Source organism: Perognathus longimembris, chromosome 13 (genome assembly GCF_023159225.1).
Source record: "Perognathus longimembris pacificus isolate PPM17 chromosome 13, ASM2315922v1, whole genome shotgun sequence".
NCBI lineage: Eukaryota > Metazoa > Chordata > Mammalia > Rodentia > Heteromyidae > Perognathus > Perognathus longimembris.
The window spans coordinates 49,028,047-49,051,829 of record NC_063173.1 but is presented as its reverse complement, the minus strand read 5'-3'; the positions used below and the strand labels follow the sequence as shown (position 1 = coordinate 49,051,829).

The window sequence follows — 23,783 nt, the reverse complement described above, 5'->3', positions numbered from 1 at the left end:
GCCGTTTTCTGTATATGTGGTGCTGGGGAATCGAACCTAGGGCCTCGTGTATACGAGGCAAGCACTCTTGCCACTAGGCCATATTCCCAGCCCCCAGATATTACTTTCTTTTTCTACTGTTAATGTCTAAGTTATGGTGCTAAATATTATTAAGTACAGTATTAGGTACACAGGGGATTCTTGTTGAGATTAGTATTTCTTTAACCCTATTGATGAGAATAAGATTTAGCCACAATAAATCTTTTCCTCTCTAAGCTGTATATACACCAGTGATATTTCAGGAAGATGAAATGACAAGGAAGCAAAATGACCCATTACTAAACATTTCTGTTTGGTCAAGTTTTGGCTTACACTCCTTTGTTACTATAAAATTTATTCTGTATCAAGCAGGGGCATCTTGAGTCTTTGATGGGCTTGAACTGTGTCTAGTGTTATTTTCTGCTGCCCTTGCAGAAATCTCCTTGTGGAACTTTTTAAGAACTTCCAACTGGCCAGGTCTGATGTTGATGTGTGACCGGATCTTGGTGATAGCTCCTATAGCCTCTTCTGGGCTCCAGTTGTGCACCTGAAGTACAAAGTTAGGAAATTAGCAGAGAAAGGGGAGTATATCAAGGGGCTCTTGAATTATAAGCAGGTGTTGTAAGACTCACAATTTCATTTCTTTTGTGGGGCTTGAACTTGGAGCCTGGGAGCTATCCCTGAGCTTTATGCTTTTCTTGTGTGTGCCAGTCCTGGGGCTTGAACTTGGTCTGAGCACTGTCCCTGAGCTTTTTTTATTCAACGCTAACACTCTACCACTTGAGCCACAACTCCACTTTTGGCTTTTTTTGTGGTTAATTAGAGATAAAGAATCTCACAGGCCAGGTGTTGGTGGCTCACAACTGAAATCCTAGTTACTTGGGAGGTTCTGATCTGATCTGATCATGGTTTAAAGCCAGCCTGGACAGGAAAGTCTATGAGACTTATCTCCAATTAACCACCAGAACATTGGAAGTGGAACTGTGGTTCAATGTGATAGAGTGCTATCCTTGAGCAAAAGAACTCAGAGACGGCACCCAGTCTCTGTGTTGAATCCCCACAACCGACACAAAAAGAAAGTCACAGACTTTTCTTGCTAGGATCATGAACTTGAGGACCAGCCTGGGGTACATAGTAAGCTCCTCTAAGCCACATCCCCAGCCTTTTCTGAGGTTTTTGAAACAAGCATTTCTAGCCTTTCATCGAGTTGAACTGCATTTTCCAGAAGCATTGAGTTATTTTCTCATTTACACTTCATATGACATTCAGGTTAAGGAAACGGGGCAACAGAGAGGAGAATCTGCACTTGTCTCTTCTAGTAGGCAGGTGGCAGAACCAGAGAATAGCTCAGGTGGTTTGCCTGACACTCTATCCTTGTACAGCCAGGAGATCGTGCTTATTAAAAAGTTCTGGAAAGCTATAAATGAAGCCATTCCGGAGATAATCTCTCCTGACATCAGATAGGCTTTACCTGAATCAGGTATGCTGCCACCATTGTGGCACTTCTGGAGCGCCCGGCCTTACAATGCACGTAGACACTCTTGCCCAGCTTTTGGTATCGGAGAACAAACTGGACTCCTCTGTGAAGGTTGGCCAGCGTGGGCACCCCAGTCATGTCGATTGTGCTGAGCCGCAGCTGCTCCACTCCTACTTTCTTCCACTCCTAGAACCAGGTTCACCAGGATGAAAAATGAGAATAAAAACAACCTGAATATGGATGGTGTGAAAGGGGGGCTCCCCAGGGCCAGGAAAGCAACGAGGGCTCAGGATTTCCCCTGATGCTAATCTGCTATTTCCTATTTTCTACAAAAGAACTTATGCACAAATTGACTTTAAAATGTCTGACCCACATGGCCGATCTTTCCTCAAAGAAATATGCTACTGAGTTAGAGCCACAGGCAAGGCTAAAAGAATTCTTTGTGTGGCCTTGCCTTCTGCTAGGCATGCCATCAGCCTCTGTGCTGCACAGTTAGCCTGGAAAGTGTTCTTCAAATCCCAGAATCTTCAGCTGCAAAACATTAGGAGGCTCACGCCTGTAATCCTAACTACACAGAAAGCTGAGATCTAAGGACCAAGGTTCAAAGCCAGTTCTGTCTGCCAGTCTTTGAGACTGTCATATCCAATTAACCATCAAAAAGCAGGAAGTGGAGCTGTGGCTCTGGCGGTAGAGTGCCAGTCTTGATTAAAGAAGAAAAATGAAAACAAAAAATCTCCAGGATAGCTCCCAGGCTCCAAGTTCAAGCCCCAGTACTGGCACCAAAATAAAAACACATTAGCTGGAGGCTGGAGTGTAGCTTGCCTGACCTGACTAAAGCCCTGGATTGGATTCCTAACACCATTATAAAAAAATATGTTAGGGCTGGGAATATGGCCTAGTGGCAAGAGTGCTCGACTCGTATACATGAAGCTCTGGGTTCGATTCCTCAGCACCACATATATAGAAAACGGCCAGATGTGGTGCTGTGGCTCAAGTGGCAGAGTGCTAGCCTTGAGCAAAAAGAAGCCAGGTACAGTGCCCAGGCCCTGAGTTCAAGGCCCAGGACTGGCCAAGAAAAAAAAGTTAGGAAATGTTTTTGCCTAATTTTGGGACCTGTGACGTGATCTAGCTGTAGAGTTGGGGATTACCATATTTTACCAGGTACACGTCTTTTTTTTTTTTTTTCCTGTTTTTTGAGAAGGCACTTTTTCTCTTTTTTTGCCAGTCCTGGGACTTGGACCCAGGGCCTGAGCACTGTTCCTGAGCTTCTCTGTACTCAAGGCTAGCACTCTACCACTTAAGCCACAGCACCACTTGCAACTTTTTCTGTTTATATGATGCTGAGGAATCAGGGCTTCATGCATGCTAGGCAGGCACTCTACTTCTAAGCCATATTCCCAGCCCACATTTTTAAAAGTTATTTTAAAACTAAAAGTACACACCTTTGTGTAATAATATCACTTAGAAAGAACAAGTAGGAGAAAGACCTCAGCCAAACTGGATAATTTCATTTTTGCTTTAAAACTTCAGATATGTGTAATACCGCTATGGAGCATCTTAATAATAACAATAAAATATCACAAGAAATGTACTCACTACCTTATTATGTAACTGTACCCCCTTTGCACAACACCTGGTCAATAAAATTTAATAAAAAAATTATATTAAGAAAAAGGACTTCAGATAAGCTTCAGTTAAGACTGGCTACTCGGGTTTGTTTTGTTGTTTTGGTCAGTCACAGGGATTGAACTCAGGGCCTGGGTGCTTGTCTCTAAGGTCTTTTTTTCAAGGCTAGTGCTCTACCACTTTGAGCTACAGTGCCACTTCTGATTACTTCTGGTGGCTAATTGGAGATGATTTCACAACTTTTCCTACCTGGGCTGGCTTTGAACTGTGATCCTCAGATCTCAACCTCCTGAGTAGCTAGGATTACAGGCTTATACCACTTAACTCTGGACTTGCTATTCTTTTTAATTGCAGCACGAGACTTTGTGACTCTGAATGGTATATTTAATCCCCATCATAAAATTAACAAACTGGAAGCAGAGTTTACAGACTGCAGTTTATGCATCAGTTGCATCAGAAAATCAGAAACACCTGAAGAGTTGCTCAATACTCAGATTCCTGAGCCCTGCCCTGAAATTCCTGAGTCAGAATCTCTGGGGGCTGTGTGTAGGACTGTGCTATTTTCGCAAAGCTGCCAGATGATTCTTAGCCATATTCAAATGTGTGAACCATTGCCTTGGAGATTTGATTTCTCTAGGCTAGTGGATGATACCGCTCCACCTTACAAATGTCACTGCCTCCCATGTAGACATTAAGCATTTGCTGTGATTACCCAGAATGACTGGGTCTCCACTTGCTCACCACAGTAGTGTACATTTATCATTCTGATTACTGATCCTTGAGGTCTTGTGACAAAATGTGTACAGAAATCCAAGGAAATATCTGCTTGCTTTCTTTTTTTTTTTTTGGCTGGTACCAGGGCTTGAACTCAAGGCCTGGACACTGTCTCTGAGCTTTTTTTGCTGAAGGCTGGCACTCTACCACTTGACCCACAGTTTCACTTATGATTTTTTGGTGGCTCACTGTAGTCTCACAGAGTTTGCTGCCTTGGCTGCCTTTGAACTGAGATCTTTTGATCTCAGCCTCCAGAGTAGCTAGGATTACAGGAGAGAGCCACAGGTACCCGGCTTTCAGTGAATAGTGACATATTTACAGTGTGTTTTGTCTGAGGTGCTTTCCTTCTTAGAATTGGCAGGGCCTTGATCTTGGGCCTGAACTATTCTGGGTGCTCAGTGTTGAACGAATGCAAGCAAAACACACAAAAATTGCCTTTCAGTTTTAGTTCCTGATTTTAGTGCATAAAAGAATAGACTTCATCAGGGGCTGGGGATATGGCCTAGTGGCAAGAGAGCTTGCCTCGTATACATGAGGCCCTGGGTTCGATTCCCCAGCACCACATATACAGAAAACGGCCAGAAGTGGCGCTGTGGCTCAAGTGGCAGAGTGCTAGCCTTGAGCAAAAAGAAGCCAGGGACAGTGCTCAGGCCCTGAGTCCAAGGCCCAGGACTGGCAAAAAAAAAAAAAAAAAAAAAAAGAATAGACTTCGTCAACACCCCCCCACACACACACACACACACTTTCCCAGTTTCCCTATGTTGCCTAGGCCCAACTCAGCCTCAGGAGTCGTTGACTTGGCTTTTGACATTTTTTAAAGGCCTTTCTGCCTCCATCCAGCAGCCATTTAAGCGTCGATGATCAGACCCTCATTCCAGAGGAGGCAAACGGGCCTCTGCAGTTCCCCTGAACTTGAACAGCTCCCCCAAGAGACAGCTCGTTGGGCAGCTGGGGTGCTCGCTCACCTTGGAGGAGTTGCACAGGAACCTGGTCTCATACTTCTCATTCATGGTGATCACCCCGCGCACGTTCTCGTCCTGCACCAGCTGCCCAGGCAGAGGAAGCACTGAGCCGGGAGGGCGGAGACCCCGGGGTGTCCCGGGCTAGGAGTGGGCAGCCCCCTCCTCTCCCCTCCTTCCCCTCACCCCCCGCGCGCCGCTCCCCTCCTCCCCGCCCGGCTTCCGGCGCGGCCGGACCCCGGCTCACCCGCCGCGTCAGGCCCCGCAGCGGCAGCGCGCCCAGTAGCACGGTGGCATCGATGCGGTGGTACCACTCGCGGTGCGCCCGGCCCCGCACGTTCCCGCGGAACACCGTGTAGAGCAGCGTCGGGTAGAAGAGCACCCGGGCCAAACCGGCCTGGAGCCACGCGGTAGCCGCCATCCCTCCCGATCGGGCCGGGCGTGGCAGCGACGACCTGCGGGTCCCCGGCCTCGTGATCCCCAGCTGCGACCCCGCCGTCTCCGGCGACGGGGGAGCGGTGGGCGCGGGTTTCGCGGGCGCCCGGTCTCCGGCGTCCGGACCAGGCCCCGGGGCCCCCGGGGCCCCCGGGGCGGACACCATGGCTCTGGAGGAGGGGCCTCGGGGCTCGGGGGAGGAACGTAGGGCTGGGCCGGCGAACCGAGGGCGTCCTGGGACGGAGGCCGGGGAGGCCGGGTGAGGGCACGCGATCCTTGGCGGTGGCCGGTGACGCCCCTCGCCCCGCCCAGGGGCCCGGGCCGTGACCCCAGGAGAGCGGGACACGCGGGACGCCAGGCTACCGGGGAGGGGACAGCCTTCAACCCCCGGCCCCCGAGGAAGGACCAGGACGATTCCGGGCGCCCCACCCAAGGGAGAGCGGTTAAACAGGGAGGTTAAACCACCCACCCCGCTCCGCCGGCCACCGGGGAGCCTGGGCTGTGTCCTGTCCACACCTGCCTTGAGCACGGAGAGGCTTCGGGACAGTACTCAGGCCCTGAGTTCAAGCCCCAGGACTGGCAAATAATAATAATAACTGGTTGTGTTATACTTTTATTTGCTAAATCACTGGGATACCAAGATAGCTATTTGGATGAATATATATATATATATACACATATGCATGTATATGCGTGTGTATATATACGTATATACACAAACATATTCCCCCCCCTTCGATTATGGTGCTTGAACTCAGGGCCTGGGCTTTGTTCCTTAGCCTTTCCCATCAAGTCTACCACTTTGAGCCTCAGCTCCACTTCCGGTTTTCTGGTGGTTAACTGGAGATAAGAGCCTAATGGACTTTGCTGCCTGGGCTGGCTTTGAACTGTGATCCTCGTATCTCAGCCTGGGGGGTAGCTAAGATTACAGGCAAGATCTGGTTGGGATTATCTTTGTTAAATAAAAAAATAAAAATAAAAATTTGTTGTTACTATCAAGGTGTTCTACAGAGGGGTTTCCATTTCATAAGTCAGGTAGGTAATAAGTACAGTTCTTTTTGGACAATGCCATCCCTTCACCTAATAACCATAATTTTATCTGTAAGAAAAAATTGACTAAGGGGCTGGGGATATGGCCTAGTGGCAAGAGCACTTGCCTCTTATACATGAAGCCCTGGGTTCGATTCCCCAGCCCCACATATACAGAAAATGGCCAGAAGTGGCACTGTGACTCAAGTGGCAGAGTGCTAGCCTTGAGCAAAAAGAGGCCAGGGACAGTGCTCAGGCCCTGAGTCCAAGGCCCAGGACTGGCAAAAAAAAAAAAAAAAAATGACTAATACAATTGATAATGTTCAGTGACATATTTCTAGTTTTTTCTCTTTGTGTAAAAAAATATACATGGGCTGGGAATATGCCCTAGTGGCAAGAGTGCTTGTCTCATATACATGAAGCCCTAGGTTCAATTCCTCAGCACCACATATATAGAAAAGGCCAGAAGTGGCACTGTGGCTCAAGTGGTAGAGTGCTAGCTTTGAGCAAAAAAGAAGCCAGAGCCAGTGCTCAGGTCCTGAGTCTAAGCCACAGGACTGGCCAAAAAAAAAAAGTACACTTGAATAAAGAGTGGATCATATTACACCTATTAATTTGTTGCCTGATTTATTTACTGAAGTTGTATGTTGAACATTTTTTTCCTTGAACTGGGCGTGATATGTCTTGTCGATCTATTCATGTATGTATCTAACTCCATCTCTCTATCTAGAGTTCAAATTTGTAATTCTAGCCAGTTTTTTTTTCTTTTTTTTGCCAGTATTGGGCCTTAGACTCAGGGCCTGAGCACTGTTCCTGGCTTCTTTTTGCTCAAGGCTAGCACTCTGCCACTTGAGCCACAGTGCCACTTCTGGCCATTTTCTATATATGTGGTGCTGGGGAATCGAACCCAGGGCTTCATGTATATGAGGTGAGCACTCTTGCCACTAGGCCATACTAGCCTCGTAATTCTAGCCAGTTTGGAGGGAAGAAATTAGAAAAATTGAAGCTCAGACCAGCCTGGGGGGCGGGGGTGGGGTGGGGTGGCGAGGAAGGATTGTGAGAATTTAACCAATAAAAACTTAACCAGTGGGCATGGGGGCTGGGAATGTGGCTTAGTGGTAGAGTGCTTGCCTAGCATGCATGAAGCCCTGGGTTCGATTCCTCAGTACCACATATACAGAAAAAGCTGAAAGTGGTGCTGTGGCTCAAGTGGTAGAGTGCTAGCCTTGAGCAAAAGAAGCTCAGAGACTGTGCCCAAGCCCTGAGTTCAAGCCCCAGGACTGGGAGGAAAAAAAAAGATAAGAAGTTCAGGGTCGGGGCTGGGGATATAGCCTAGTGGCAAGAGTGCCTGCCTCGGATACACAAGGCCCTAGGTTCGATTCCCCAGCACCACATATACAGAAAAAACGGCCAGAAGCGGCGCTGTGGCTCACGTGGCAGAGTGCTAGCCTTGAGCAGGAAGAAGCCAGGGACAGTGCTCAGGCCCTGAGTCCAAGGCCCAGGACTGGCCAAAAAAAAAAAAAAAAAAAAAGTTCAGGGTCAGTGCCCAGTCTCTGAGTTCAAGTCCCAGAGAAGAGAAAGAGAGAGAGAAAGGGGTATGTAGGGGCTGGGGATATGGCCTAGTGGCAAAGAGTGCTTGCCTCGTATACATGAAGCCCTGGGTTCAATTCCCCAGCACCACATATACAGAAAATGGCCAGAAGTGGTGCTGTGGCTCAAGTGGCAGAGTGCTAGCCTTGAGCAAAAATAGGCCAGGGACAGTGCTCAGGCCCTGAGACCAAGGCCCAGGACTGGCAAAAAAAAAAAAAAAAAGAAAAGAAAAGGGGTATGTAATGTTTTATTTTACTTCATTTTTTTTTGCCTTATGAATCGATTAAGATTTGTTTTTTAAACACCAAATTCTAAGTTCAGATCCCAATAGTACACTTTTTAAAAAAACATAACTATGACTGCAGGAGCCAGGTACCTGAATAAGTGCAAAATAATGAAAATAATGGAAACATTGGGCTGGGAATGTGGCTTAGTGGTAGAGTGCTTGCCTAGCACACACTGAGCCACAGCTCCACTCCAGACTTTTTGCTAGTTTATTTGAGATAAAGAGTCTCACGGACTTTCCTTCCGGGGCTGGCTTTGAATCTCAGTCCTCAGATCCCAGCCTTCGGAGTAGCTAGGATTACAGGTGTGAGCCTCCAGTGCCAGGCTTACATGCCTTTTCTCATCTCATAGCAGATGAATTCTCCATTTTATGCTCTCGTATTTTGTTTGTGCTACTAAAGTCTCTTGTAGTTACAGGACATTGCTGTCCATTATGTCATTCTGTCCCCATCTGTGGCCTAATAGGCAATGGCTTTCCTTAGTAATTAGATACCGGAGTTGATACTGTACCCTGCAAGGAGTTCCTCTCCTGCAAACAGGAGCCTTTAACTAATAAAGGAGCAGATAAAACAGGCAAAAGATTCTGGCTGCCCTTGAAGATGTATCTTCAAGGCCACACACAAAAAAGTACTGGAGAAATAAGAAAGTAAGAAGGTTGGGTGTGCCAGGCACTAGAGGCTGCTATTTGTAATCCTAGCTAATTGGAAGGCTGAATTCTAAAGATTTCAATTCAAAGCCAGTTTGGGCAGACAAATCAGAGGTGGTTCTTTTTTTTTTTTGCCAGTCCTGGGGCTTGGACTGAGGGCCTGAGCACTGTCCCTGGCTTCTTTGTGCTCAAGGCTAGCACTCTATCTCTTGAGCCACAGTGCCACTTCCAGCCTTTTCTGTTTATGTGGTGCTGAGGAATTGAACCCAGGCCTTTGTGCGTGCTAGGCAAGCACTCTACTGCTAAGCCACATTCCCAGCCCCCCAAATCAGACATTCTTATCTCCAATTCAACAGCAAAACCCCAAAGTGGAGCTGTGGCTGAAGGAGTAGAGTGTCAGCCTTGAGTGAAAAAGCCAAGTTCAAGCTCCAGTACCGTCATACACACAGAAAACAAACCAACAAAAAACAACAGTGAGGGGCTGGGAATGTGGGAATGAGTGCTTGCCTAGCATGCATGAAGGCCTGGGTTCAATTTCTCAGCACCACATACACAGAAAAAGAAACAGAAGTGGCGCTGTGGCTCAAGTGGTAGAGTGCTAGCCTTGAGCAAAGGAAGTGCATGGACATTGCTCAGTCCCTGAGTCAAACCCCAGGACTGGCAAAAAAAAATCCCCCAAAACAATAAACAGTGATGTGGTGCTTGTTCTTAGCTTTGAAATCTTTCTAAACACTAGGTCATTCATTTTGAATGTCTAACACCCATATGCCTACTATTTATTAATTCAATAAACTTTATTGAGCACCTACTTTACATTAGGCATTATCTCAACCCCTGAGGATATAATAGTAAATAAAACTGATGAAATCTCTGTCCTTATAGAATTTACCTTCTGGTGGGAGGAGACTACAAATAAATAAGGTAATGTACATAAGTAAAAATATGGTTTATAGTAACTAGTGTTTATTTGCTTTGTTTTTGTTGCTCAGAGCCTGAGCACGGTCCCTGACTTCTTTTTTTTGCTCAAGGCTAGCACTCTACCTCATGAGCCACAGTACCACTTTTCTGTTTATGTGGTGCTGAGGAATCGAACCCAGGGCCTCATATATACAAGGCGAGCACTTTACCTCTAGGCCATATTCCCAGCCCAATAGTGACTCGTGTTTAGGTAGAAACAGCAGGAAAGGAGCTGGGTGCCAGTGGCTTAGGTTTGTAATCCTAGCTACTCAGCAGGATGAGATAAGAGGATGGTGGGTCCAAGGCAGCCTTGGAAAGTTAATGAGACTCTTCTCTCCAATCAACCTCCAAAACATTGGAATTGGAGCTGTGGCTCAAGTCCTAGAATACTACATTTGAGCACAAAAACTCAGATACAGTACCTAGGCTCTGAGTTCAAGCCCTAGGACTGGCAAACACACACACCAGCAAGAAAGGCTATTTGAAATGCATGCACACATATATGCTGTTGTTCTTGTCTTAGAGCTTGAACTCAGGGCCTGAGCTCTGTCCCTGGGCTGTTTTGCTCAAGGCTAGTACTCTACCACTTTGAGCCAATTAACTGGTGGTTAATTGTAGATGTGAGTTTCAGGGACTTTCCTGCCCATGCTGCCTTTGAATGGAGATCCTCAGATCTTAACCTCCTGGGGCTGGGACTATGGCCTAGTGGCAAAAGTACTCGTCTCCTATACATGAAGCCCTGGGTTCCATTCCTCAGCACCACATATATAGAAAAAGCCAGAAGTGGCACTGTGGCTCAAGTGGCAGAGTGCTAGCCTTGAGCAAAAAGAAGCCAGGACAGTGCTCAGGCCCTGAGTTCAAGCCCCAGAACTGGCAAAAAAAAAAAAAAAAGCAAGATTTTAGTCTCCTGAGTGTCTAGGATTATATGCATGAGCCACCAGTGCCCAGCAAGTGAGTATATTTGTGTTTAAATATTTTTTACCTTTTTTTTTTTTTTTGGCCAGTCCTGGGGCTTGGACTCAGGGCCTGAGCACTGCCCCTAGCTTCTTTTTTGCTCAAGACTAGCACTCTACCACTTTAGCCACAGCGCCACTTCTGGCTGTTTTCTATATATATGGTGCTGAGGAATCAAACTCCCGGCTACCACTAGGCCATAGTCCCAGCCCTGTTTTTTACTTTTTAATCCTTTTGGTAGTACTGAGATTAGGGCCTTGTACTCACTAGTCAATTTGAACTATGCTTCTAGCCCTTTTTGCTTCAGGGTTTTTCCTAGCTAGGGTTTTGCTTTTTTTTTTTTTTTTTCTCCCCTCCTTCCTTTTTGCCTGATGTGTCTCCACCCTCCTATCTATGCTTCCTCAAATATCTGGGATTACAGAATACTATTACCACTTCAATCTTATTTTGTTGAGATGAGATTTTGGTTATTTTTTATCAGGGCTGACCATGACCATCCATCCTCCCAATCTCTGACTGGGTAGTGGCTAGGATTCCATGTGTGAGCCACCTCTTCAGATGTAAGTGCCATTTTATTTATTTATTTATTTATTTATTTATTATTTTGGTCAGTCCTGGGGCTTGAAGTCAGGACCTGGGCACTCTTCCTGAGCTTCTTTTGCACAAGGCTATGCGCCACTTGAGCCACAGTGCCACTTCTGGCCTTTTCTGTGTATGTGGTACTGAGGAATTGAACCCAGGGTTTCATGCATGTTAAGCAAGCACTCTACCACTAAGCCACATCCCTAGCCCATAAATGTGATTTTAAATAGGGTGATATGGGAAGGCTGGACTAAGAAGGTGACATTTAAGCCAGGTGCTGGTGGCTCACTCCTGTAATCCTGCCTACTAAGGAGGCAGAGATTGGGAGGATGAACAAAACAATTTATGGATAGCACCCAGGCCCTGAGTTCAAGCCCAGGACCAACACACACACACACACACACACACACACACACACATACACACACACACGACATTAATATCTGAAGGAAGTGAGCCACCTGTAATTTTGGATGATTACATGGAACATAAAAGGAAGACAGGTCCTTTGCTTGGGATATTTTTACAGCAGCTAGAAGATATATGCAAAAATAATTGTGGTAGTGGCTGGGAATATGGCCTAGTGGCAAAGTGCTTGTCTCATATACATGAAGTCCTGGGTTTGATTCCTCAGCACCACATATATAGAAAAAGCTGGAAGTGGCCTTGTGGCTCAAGTGTTAGAGTACTAGCCTTGAGCAAAAAGAAGCCAGGGACAGTGCTCAGGCCCTGAGTTCAAGCCCCAGGACTGGCAAAAAAACAAAACCAAACAAAAATAATTGTGGTAGTATTTGTGATGGTGTTCTATAAGTCTATAAATATAGGATGTTGTCAGTTATATACAAGAACATTTCATATTAGTATTGTTAAAGTATATAAAACCACACAGTACACTTAGGAATTAGGACAAGGTACAATTTAAGGACTAATTGTTCTATATGCTATCAGAATAAACTGTCGGTAACTTTTTGTTTTCTCCAAAGAGGAAAGTGGATTCTTCCAACATGTGTGAAAACCCTTGAAACTTCTGCTTGGTGGCCCACTTCTTATTTTGGTAAGGTAGGGTATAATCAGTATTTGTGGGTAGACAAATTATTATTATTATTTTCATTATTATTGTCAGTCCTTGGGCTTGAGGAGTGGAACCCAGGGCTTCATGCAAGCTAGGCAAGCACTCTACCACTATGCCACATTCCTAGCCTGACAAATTATTTGTTCTGGGAAATCAAATGATGTTACAGAGAAATCATTTGCCAAACTATGAGTATTTGTATGTTGATTTGGCCAAAAAGTCTAGAACTATTTTTTTTTTTTTTGGCCAGTCCTGGGCCTTGGACTCAGGGCCTGAGCACTGTCCCTGGCTTCTTCCTGCTCAAGGCTAGCACTCTGCCACTTGAGCCACAGCGCCGCTTCTGGCCGTTTTCTGTATATGTGGTGCTGGGGAATCGAACCTAGGGCCTCGTGTATCCGAGGCAGGCACTCTTGCCACTAGGCTATATCCCCAGCCCCTATTTTTTTTTTTTTGGTACCGATACTGGGTCTTGAATTCATGGTCTGGGAGTTAGTCCATAGGTCTTCACTCAAGTCTAGTGCTCTATCACTTGAGCCACAACTCCACTTGTGACTTTTTGGTGGTCCTAGAACTATGATCTACAGATCTCAGCCTCCTAAGTAGCTACGATTTCAGGTTAACCATTAGTACCTGCCTTAAGTTTTCTTTCTTCACCAGCATTTCACTGTCCCATAAGATCTAGAACTCGGGAAATGAACAGGAAACTGTACTGTGTGTTCCATTTAGATTCAGGGATTTATTTATTTATTTACTTATTTATTTGCCAGTCCTGGGCCTTGGACTCAGGGCCTGAACACTGTCCCTGGCTTCTCTTTGCTCCAGGCCAGCACTCTACCACTTGAGCCACAGAGCCACTTCTGGCCATTTTCTATATATGTGGTGCTGGGGAATAGAGCCCAGGGCTTCATGTATACGAGTCAAGCACTCCTGCCACTAGGCAATATTCCCAGCCCAGATTCAGGGATTCTCTTTCTTGCTCGCTCTCTCTTTCTCTCTCTCTTGCTCTCTCTCTCCTCCATTTCCCTCTTTCTTCTTTTTTTTTTTTTGGTCGGTCCTGGGGCTTGAACTCAGGGTCTGGTGGCTGTCCCTGAGCCACTTTGTGCTGAAGTGCTAGCACTCTACCACTTGGACAACAGCGCCACTCCTGGCCTTTTTTTTTTTTTTTTTTTTTTGAGTAATTTATTGGAGATAGAGTCTCTTGGGGACTTTTCTGCCCAGGTTGGCTTCGAACCATGTTCCTCAGATCTCCTGAGAAGCTAGGATTACAGGCGTGAGCTTCCGGCGCCCATGACCCAGGGATTTTCTAACTCCTAAGGATATCTTTAAAGACTTAACCTCGGCTTAAAAAAAACAAAAACTTTTTCTAGGAAAAGTAGGTTAGAGCTGGGCGATCGGTTTCTTTCACAGAACCCTGAAAGACCTTCCTAGTGTAGCAGGCTGTGCATGCAGCCTGCTGATCACCTTGCTAGCAGGCATTCGCCTCGTTCTGAAAGCTTGCAACACACATCTACAAACCAGTCAAGAAGGAAAACAGCCTGGATGCTGATGCTTGGATGCTGGTGCAATAAAGAGGGTGTGCCTCATGTCCATGGCTAGCCAACCACCATATTCACTCATTCATCCCCATTTTTTTTTTTTTAAATCAGGTGCACCTTCAGTGCCCAGCAAGGGGTGTTTGCCCACCAGGGTCATCCAGAGCTGCGTGTGAGTGCGGTGCATCCAAACCAAGAACTTCCAAGATTCTGAGGTCTGGAAGAGCTCTGAGACAAAGAGCTGCGCCCCTGCGGCTCCCGGCGCGGAGGGCTCCGCCCGCGGTCCCCAGGGTTTTGGCGCGGCTGCAATTCCACTCCTTAACTGCAGAGGGCACTGCGACGCCGGCGCTCCGCCCTCGCCCCCGCCCCTCGCGTCGCGCTCTCCCGGGCCTGGGCTTGACTTGGTAAGAAGGGCGGCGCCGCGGTGGTACGTTCCTCACTGCTGTCCTCCAGCCTCCTCCCTTCTCCTCCTCCTCCTACCCCCGCCCTCCCTGCCAGTGGTAGGCGCCGGAAGTGCCGCCATTTTGGAGTGTTCTGCTCTGGCGGCGGCGGCGGCGGCGGCGCGGCGGCGGCGGCAGCGGGACGCGGAGGCTCCCTCGGGATTTTGCCTCAGCAGCGAGGCGGCGGCGGCGGCGGCGGCGGAAGCGGCGGCGGCGGTAGCGGCGGCGGCGGCGGCTGCGGAAGCTCAAGCAGCAGCTGAGGCGGCGGCAGGCTCAGGTGCAGCCGCTGGTGAGTGCGGCGGCTGTGGGATAACGGGCCGCTCGGCACGGAGGGCCGGCCGGCCTGCCAGCCAGCCAGCCGGAGGGAAGGAGGGAGGGACGGACGGACGGACGGAAAAGAGGCTGGAGGGAGGCGCCGCGGGGCGGGTCCGCTTCGGCCGGTCGCGGGTCACCGGGCCCCCTTTGCGGGTGCGGTCGCTTCTGGGTTCCCCGGGTTCCTGGAGGCAAGCCCCCCGCGTGTCGGGGCCATCGGCACCCCGGGTGTCTTCGCGCTGGCGGGGCGCGTGCACCCCCTCCCCTCCGCCCAGCGCCCAGGGAGACCCGCCCTCCTCGTGGCCCGAGCCCCCTGTCTCCGCGCCCTTGGCCTTCAGCCTCGGCGACCGGATTGCTGCGTGCCCTGCCCCGGGGTGGAGGGTGAGGGGCAGTCCTGACCTCCTTCCCACTGTCGTCGGGGACCCAGGCTTCCTGCCCCAGACGTCGCTCACCTCGACCCCGTCTTCCCACGTGTTTTTGGGGGAGGGTACCCGGGATCCCTCGCCCCTAGGAGCGGGTCACTGGCTTCTTTGGAACCTGGAGAGTCGAGCCCCCCCCCCTCCCCGTTATTGCTCTAGATCCGCTAGCGCCTGGGCTCGCCCTGCCCTCTCTCCGCCGCCCCCCCCGCCCCCCCCAAATCAGGTGCTCACCTAGTCATGGCCTGGTGTCTGGGCTGAGATCTCACACCGGGAGCATCGAGAGCACGTTCAAGCGCCGAGGATCTTTAAAATTTGAGATCAGTTCGTGTTCTTGGGTCGTAGTCCTCCAGGGCAACTGGATGTTGTTTTTAATTTTCTAAGACCAATTCATGGCACACATGGCTGTTAGGAGCTTCCCATTGGTTTCGGTTCATTCCCATACATAGTTGAGGTGAGATTTATTTTTTTAATTTTTGGTCAGAGTCTGTTTTCAGTAGAAATGGAATCTCTGTCTTATCTAGTCACTTGGCTGTCTTATCTAGTCCGCAGAGTAAAGAGTGTTAAACGTTTGCTACTCTCGAGTTAAAAGGCTGCTTTAACAGTTTTTAAAGAGCACGGGACACATTGTAATGTCTGCAGTGTCGGGATAGCAAACATCCAATGAGTCCTTTTACAGAAATTATGCCTTTAAAGGGTCTGTTCACTGTCTTTGATTCTCTGAATCGGTAGAGGCTTTAATTGCATTCTTTCACCTTTGCCACAGGTGCAGCACTGCTAACATTTCCTCCCTAAATCTTCAGTGAGAGAGTGAAGATGTCTTCCTATGGGATCATTCAGGACTCTCTGTTTTAGTATTAAGAGCCTCTAGCATGTATAAATGACTGCTACAGTGATTGTGCTCCCCAGACCAGGTTTTATATCCTAGCTTTGCTTACCCAGCATGTGATTTCTGATCGTGACTTAGCCAAGATTGGAGCCATATTGTTGGAACTTTCAGCTGTTGCTTTAACTAAGAAGCTTAGGGTTCCCCATCACCTGTTTCCATTAAGAATGTCTTTAGTCTCAGTGTAGGCCTCCATTTCTCTAATCATTCATGCTAAATCTCTTGTTTTTTCTTCTAAGGTAGTAGTGGAGACTTAGATTCCAATAGAGCTGTTACTGATGTACTCCCCCCGCCCCCCCCCCCCCCTTTGAAATCAGAGCCTAGGCACTGTCTCTGAGCTTTTTGGCTTGAGGAGCCACAGCACCACCTCAGGCTTTTTCTGTTTATGTGGTACAGAGGAATGGAACCCAGGGTTTCACACATGCGAGGCAAGCACTCTACAACTGAACAACATTCCTAGCCCCATGAACTGTCTTGTCTTGTCTTTTCTTTCTTTCTTTGTCTTTTTCTTTTTTTCTGGTCCTGGGGCTTGACCTCAGGGTCCGTACACTGTTCCTGAGCTTCTTTTGCTCAAGCTAGTGCTCTGCCACTTGAGCCATAACATCATTTCCAGCTTTTCCTGTTTGTGTGGTACTGAGGAATCAAACCTGGGCTTCCATGCATGCTAGGCAAACACTTTACCACTGAGCCACATTCCCAGCCTGGACTATTTTTCACTTTTCTGAAGAAATTGAGACTCACAGGAAGTAAAGTGAGGTCTGTTTTAGCTTTTTTTGTGGTTGTCCCAGGACTTAAACTCAGAGCCTGCTAGGGCTCAAGGTTAGCACTCTACCACTTGAGTCACAGCTCCATTTCCAGTTTCTTGGTGGTTAATTGGAGAAAAGAGTCTCAGGGACTTGCTTAGGCTGGCTTTGAATTGCAGTTCTTATCCTGAATAGCTAGGGATTGGAGCCATGAGTAACCTGCAACTGGCTTTTGGTTTATTTTTTGAAAAACAAAACAACAAGACAAAAACATGAGCAATAATATTGTACATTATCCTTTGAGATGGACTGGAAAGGATCATGAACTTGGAAGTAGGGCTGCCCCCCCCCCCCTTTTGCTTATATAGGTGTGGGGCTTGAATTCAGGGGCTAGTCTCTGTCCCTGAGCCTCTTTGTGCTCAAGGCTAGCACTCCACCACTTGAGCCACAGTGCCACTTCCAGTTTTTGAGTGATGGAGATCAGAGTCTCACAGGGCCAGCATTGGACCATGATCCTCAGATATCAGCGTGTGTGTGTGTGTGTGTTGCCAGTCCTGGGGCTTGGACTCGGGGCCTGAGCACTGTCCCTGGCTTCTTTTTGCTCAAGGCTAGCACTCTGCTACTTGAGCCACAGCACCACTCTGGCCATTTTCTATATGTGGTGCTGAGGAATCAAACCTAGGGCTTCATGTATACGAGGCATGTACTCTTGCCACTAGGCCATATTCCCAGCCCCTATGCCTGCTTTTTAACCCTCATTTTTGTCAGGTACTAGTTATGACCATGGATAGTTCACTAGTTTTGCTTTTTAAACTTGTTTATTTGGTTGTGGGGTTTGTACTCTGGACCTGTATGCTATCCCTGTGCTCTTTTGCCCAAGGCTAGTGCTCTACCACTTTGAGTCACAGCACTACTTCTGGTTTTCTGGTGATTAATTGAAGATAAAAGTCTCATGGTTCCTGCCTGGTCTGGCCTTGAACTTAGATCCTCAGATCTCAGCCTCATGAGTAGCTGGGATTATAGTTGTGAACCGTAATTGCCTGGCTTTGTCCCTCAGCTTTTATGCTTAAGGTTAGTGCTCTACCACTTGAGCCACAGGTCCACTTCTGGCTTTTTTGTGGTGCTTAATTTGAGATAAGAATCTCATGGACTTTACTGCCAGGGCTCTTTCAGTAGAGCCTCCTGAGTAGCTAGTATTCTGGTAGCATGAGCCATCAGTGCTTGGCTTCTATTTTTTTTTTTTGGTCAGTCCTGGGGCTTGGACTCAGGGCCTGAGCACTGTCCCTGGCTTCTTTTTGCTCAAGGCTAGCACTCTGCCACTTGAGTCACAGTGCCACTTCTGGCCATTTTCTATATATGTGGTGCTGGGGAATTGAACCCAGGGCCTCATGTATACGAGGCAAGCACTCTTGCCACTAGGCCATATCCCCAGCCCCTTGGCTTCTATTTTTATTACAGAAGTTCTAAATTCATTATAAAGATTCAGATAAATCAGAAAGGAAGAAACTCAGCCCCAGTCACAAAATTCAGAAATGATTGTAATATTTGGCCTTTTTATTTTATACATCTTTTGTTTTGATTTGCTAGGGATGGAATCTAGTGGGCTAGATGTTAGACAAATGTTCTATCACTTAGCAACCTGCAGACCTAGACCTCATCCTTTTTATATGCTGTGGAAGTGTTTACCAACATAGGTTTATTCTAATGAGTTTTCCTTTGAGCTCAGCCTCCTGAGTAGCTGGGATTACAGCATGAGCCATTTGTACTGTACTTGTGTAGTGTTTAAGATTTAATAGTTGTGGTAAGTCTTGACTTCTTTTACCAACTATTTTAAATAGTATTTAATACAATTTCTGCACATATGAAATAGGCCAATGGACTATCCAGAGTAGGAGCAGAGAAATCCTTTTTATAAACTAGAAAAGGAGGACAGGAAAGTGGTGGAGACCTCAGACTTAATGTCAATATATCTATTGTGTGATCTTATTTATGCATTTAATTCTTTTTGTTGGTCCTGGGGCTTGAACTCGGGGCTTGGGTACTGTTCTTGAGTTTTTTCACTCAAAGCTAGCACTCTACCACTTTGAGCCACAGTACTACTTCCAGTTTTCTGTTGGTTAATTGGAGATAAGGGTTTTAGGAACTTTTCCTACTTGGCCTGGATTCCAGCCTTCATCTTCAGATCTCAGCCTCCTGCGGTGTGAGCCACCAGTGCTTGGTCCTACAGTATCATTTCTAGTTTCAAATTTAATTGTCACTGTTGATCTTTGAATGTGTATAGCATTAAAAAAATAACATAGGAGGTTGTAGTATGTTTGCCTGTAATCCTAGCACTCAGGAGGCTAAGGTAGGAGAATCTCAAGTTTGAAGGCAGCTTAGATTATGCAAACAGAAACAGTATTAAGAGAACTAGGAGTAGCTGGCTTCTGTTTTTGTTTTGGCTTTATAGCTATATGATTAAAACTTTTTTTTGGGCGGGGGGGAGGGCTTGGGCTGGAACTCAGGGCCTGGGCGCAGTCCCTGAAGCTTTTTTGTTCCAGGCTATTATTTTAGTACATTAAGCCATAGCTCCACTTCCAGTTTTCTGATTGATAATTGGAGATAAAAGTCTCAGACTTTTTTTTTTTTGGCCAGTCCTGGGGCTTGGACTCAGGGCCTGAGCACTGTCCCTGGCTTCTTTTTGCTCAAGGCTAGCACTCTGCCACTTGAGCCACAGCGCCACTTCTGGCCATTTTCTGTATATGTGGTGTTGGGGAATTGAACCCAGGGCCTCATGTATAGGAGGCAAGCACTCTTGCCACTAGGCCATATCCCCAGCCCCAAGTCTCAGACTTTTTAACACAGGCTGGCTTCAAACCATGGTCCTCAGATCTCAGCCTCCTCAGTAGCTAGGATTATAGGTGTGAGCCACCGGTATACAGTGACATTTTTTTTCTAAGAAAACCTGGCAGAGCTTTATTAAGTGAGCAGGCAAACAGACAAGCAGACAAAAGGAGACAAGCAGAAAGGCAGGGCAGGGGCACACTCTAATAGTGGGTACTCTCAAAGGGAGAGAGACAGACAGACAGGGACAGAGAGACCTGGTGAACTTTTTTTTTTTTTTTTTCGATTCCTTTTTTTTTTGGCCAGTCCTGGGCCTTGGACTCAGGGCCTGAGCACTGTCCCTGGCTTCTTCCCGCTCAAGGCTAGCACTCTGCCACTTGAGTCACAGCGCCGCTTCTGGCCGTTTTCTGTATATGTGGTGCTGGGGAATCGAACCTAGGGCCTCGTGTATCCGAGGCAGGCACTCTTGCCACTAGGCTATATCCCCAGCCCCCTGGTGAACTTTTTAAAAATTTTTATAACAATGTATACACACATCTTTTCTTTTTGTTTTTGTCAGTTATGGGGATTGAACAGGGTCTGGGTACTGTCCCTGAGCTTTTTTGCTCAAGGCTAATGTTTTATTACTTTGAGCCACAGTGCCACTCCAGTTTTCTGGTGGTTAGTTAGAGATAAGAGTCTCAGGGACTTTTCTGGCTGGACTGGCTTTGAACCATGATTCTCAGATCTCAGGCTCCTGAGTAGCTAGGATTACAGGCATGAACCACTGGCTCCTGGCTCACTTTTGGCTTTTTACTGATTAATTGGAGATAAGAATCTTCTAGGCTTTCCTGCCTAGGCTGGCTTGGAACCTCAGTCCTTTTATCTCAGCTTCTTGAGTGGCTAGGATTATAGATGTAAACTAGTAGTGCCTGGCTGTAACAACCCATTTTTGCAGTAACTAATCCAGTCCCACAAAAATTCATCCAGTCTGTGAGACACTTTTTTTTTTTTTGTGCTAGTCCTGAGGCAAGGCTAGCCTTGCCTTCTTCCTTCTACCACTTGAGCTACAGCTCCACTTTAAACTTTTTTGGTAGTTTATTGGAGTTAAGAGTCATGGACTTTCCTGGCCCTGCTGGCTTTGAACCACAATCCTCAGATCTCAGCTTCCTCTGTAGATAGGATTATACACGTAAACCACTTGTCCAGGGCTCAAATTCTAGCTAGGCAGTTTGCTTCAAGATTGTGATTAGCTACTTAGGAAGCAGTTATCAGGGAATTGGGGTTCAAGGCCAGCCCATGCCAACAACAAAAACAGTTTGTAAGTGTACTTGACCAGTCACTTGAGTGCAGTAGCACACAATCCTGTCATTCCAGCAATTCTGGGAAACACAAATGTCAGCCTGGCCATAAAGTGAGACCTTATCTCAAGAAATAACACGAGTTCAAGCCCCAGGACTGACAAAAAAACAAGGGTCTGGCAGAGTAGTTCAAGTGGTAGAGCTACTGCCTACTATGTGAGAGGCCTTGAGGTCAACCCCCAGTAGTGCCCAAAAATGCTCCCTAAAACTTTGATTAAAAAAATATATTTTTGGTAATAATTGGAAATAGAATGTATCTTGTAAGTCCAAGGTTTTCAGAAATATAATTTGAATCAGAAATTAACTTTAGGTTTTCTGAGCTTAATTTCTGACAGATCCCAAAATGGAATACTAGCTATTTAGATGATCCTAACTATACCTAGATACTTTCTAAATTTGCTATGGCTCTCAGAGGTGGTCAAAGGTAAATAAAATATAAAGATGTTTTGATTAAAATCTGAGAAATTAGACTTATAATTGAGGGTGGAATTGTAAAGATGGACCCTTGTACCTTTTTTTTTTTTTTTGGCCAGTCTTGGGGCTTGACCTCAGAGCCTGAGCACTGTCTCTGCCTTCCTTTTTGCTCAAGGCTAGCACTCTACCTCTTGAGCCATAGCACCACCTCCAGCCTTTTCTGTTTATGTGGTGCTGAGGAATCAAACATAGGGCTTCATGCATGCTAGGCAAGCACTCTACCACTAAGCCATATTTGTAGCCCCTGAATCTCACCTTTTAATTCTAGCTACCAAGAGCATGAGATTTAGAGGATCATAGCTGGAAGCTAGCCTAGGCAAAAAATTCACTAAATAACCAACAGGTCTGGGATCGTGGCCCTACAGGTAGAATGCTAGCCTCGCAGTGGGAGGCTCTTGAGTTTAAGCCCTAGTATTGCAGCCCCCCCCCCAAAAAAAAATATTGTGATTTGAATACTGATGTTACTTGAATGTGTTCTATAAATAAATAGCCTGGGAAAGAAAACTGTGACAACCCAGCAAATTGGATTTGTGACCATAACATTTCTGTATCAGGAATTGTAATGTCAGAATTAAGTGAGTTAACTTGTACTAGGCACTGAACAGTGGCTTCTCCATCTTTTACATTAAGCAAATTACCAGTGTCATGGACCAGTAATGTACTAATGCAGTTCAACCAAATAAAATAAGTAACAGGTAAAATGTGAGTAGTGCCATACATAGCCAGGAGCTATTAAGTAAGTGGTAAGTGTTCCCCTTCATTTCCACCTTTTGGATGTGGGTTTTTTTTCCTGCATTTTCTTGGATCATGACTTAAGATTGTTTTGAACAACCCAATTCACACATCTGAGATGTTTTGCTTAAATAAGGCCTTTTCTCCATAGAGTCTTTTGTAGCTCATTGTTCCTTGTGGAATGCTTGGAATTAATGTGTTTTCTGGATTTCATTTTCATTGTCTCTACTTTATGTGAAAGTCTGTTAATGTGGAATTTCTATGTTCACAGAAAATGGAAAAATAAAGATGAGTGTGTTGGATTTCTAATAGAGGCCATTTAGATCTATTTCTCTTCCTAGTTTATTTAGGTGATAAGAGATAAGGACTCACTTTGACAATAAAGGAAACAAAAAAAAAGATGAGGACTCAAAAATTGTGTGTGTGTATGTGTGTGTATACTGGGGCTTCAACTCAGGGTTTCTCACTCTTGGCTTTTTCTACCCAAGGCTGGTGCCCTGCCACTTGAGCCACCTCCAGTTGTGGCTTTTTGCTGGGTAATAGGAAATAATAGTCTCACGATTTTTTTCTGCTTAGTTATTTCCTTTGTAAGCTATATTCTATCAAGAATCTTTATCTGAATTTTTTCTTTTCCTGTCTAGCTGCCTTGCTTTTTTTTTTTTTTTTTTTTTTTTAAGATAAGCTCTTGCTCTGTAGTTCCATCCTGGTCTCCAACTCATGATATTTCTGCTGCAGTCTTCTTAGTGCTGGGATTACAGCTATGAGCCACTATTCCTGGCTTTTTTTTTTTTTTTTGCCAGTCCTGGGCCTTGGACTCAGGACCTGAGCACTGTCCCTGGCTTCTCTTTGCTCAAGGCTAGCACTCTGCCACTTGAGCCACAGCGCCACTTCTGGCCGTTTTCTGTATATGTGGTGCTGGGGAATCGAACCCAGGGCTTCAAGTATATGAGGCAAGCGCTCTTGCCACTAGGCCATATCCCCAGCCCATGGCTTTTTTTTTTTTTTTTTAACAGAGACATGAATCTCATAAAAATGAAAAAGTATACCCAAACCAGACCTTTTCTTTTCCCCTCAAGGAATAAGAAGACTAGCCAAAGGAGACTTGAGTCTATTTCAGGTATTCTAAATTTAGTATTTTAGCAATTAGAATTTTTGTTTGTTTTTGCTAGTCCTGGGGCTTGGACTTAGGGCCTGAGCACTGTCCCTGGCTTCTTTTTGCTCAAGGCTAGTACTCTACCACTTGAGCCACAGCGCCACTTCTGGCTTTTTCTATATATATGGTGCTGAGGAATCGAACCCAGGGCTTCATGTATACGAGGTGAGCACTTTACCACTAGGCCATATTCCCAGCCCCAGCAATTAGAATTTTGTGAAATCCTATTGACACTAAAATCAGCAGACCTTGACCCCTACTTAGAAGACATGGGCTTATTTTCAGAAGATATTTTGGATTTTAACATGTTGGTTTTTCCTTCTCTTAGAATATGAGGCAGCATGTAAGTAAGAGGAGTGGTGAGTTCTAGTTCAGTGGTTGCAGTGAGATTGTAGAGATCTGACCTCAATTGATTTGAATATGCCACTTTGGGGATGTTATCATAGGTGGAGAGTATGTGTTCAGTTTTAACAAATGGAGTTGAATAATTTCATTTTTCCTCTCAAGCTGCTTATTGAAACCTCATTT

General features: G+C 46.3%; 2 protein-coding genes across 13 annotated transcripts in view; one reads left to right on the top strand and one right to left on the bottom strand.

Annotated features, from left to right (window-relative positions):
* Positions 1 to 137: 137 nt before the first annotated feature.
* On the bottom strand, positions 138 to 5,474 carry Ptpmt1 (protein tyrosine phosphatase mitochondrial 1). The gene is made up of 4 exons (XM_048361592.1): positions 5,102 to 5,474; positions 4,861 to 4,941; positions 1,490 to 1,681; positions 138 to 565 (listed from the first exon to the last, which is right to left on the bottom strand). The coding sequence occupies exons 1-4, from the start codon at positions 5,453 to 5,455 to the stop codon at positions 383 to 385; spliced, it is 810 nt and encodes a 269-aa protein (XP_048217549.1). The 5' UTR covers positions 5,456 to 5,474; the 3' UTR covers positions 138 to 382.
* A 9,097-nt stretch (positions 5,475 to 14,571) lies between these two features.
* The window catches only part of Celf1 (CUGBP Elav-like family member 1), an 84,970-nt gene continuing 75,758 nt past the window's right edge, over positions 14,572 to 23,783 (top strand). For 5 of the 12 annotated variants that reach the window (XM_048361580.1, XM_048361579.1, XM_048361576.1 and 2 more), the window contains exon 1: positions 14,585 to 14,665. The gene's annotated coding sequence lies outside the window, so the exon portion shown is untranslated. Of the gene's footprint in view, positions 14,666 to 23,783 lie in introns of all 12 variants that reach the window. The other 7 variants (XM_048361578.1, XM_048361577.1, XM_048361585.1 and 4 more) reach the window with 5 other exon arrangements.

Excerpts from the sequence above, each read along its gene's own strand:
- Ptpmt1 (XM_048361592.1), bottom strand. The coding sequence starts at position 5,455 with ATGGTGTCCGCCCCGGGGGCCCCGGGGGCCCCGGGGCCTGGTCCGGAC. Across the intron at positions 4,942-5,101 it reads TGCGGGGCCTGACGCGGCGG|CTGGTGCAGGACGAGAACGT; the intron begins GTGAGCCGGGGT and ends CTGCCTGGGCAG. Across the intron at positions 566-1,489 it reads TGGCAGCATACCTGATTCAG|GTGCACAACTGGAGCCCAGA; the intron begins GTAAAGCCTATC and ends TTTGTACTTCAG.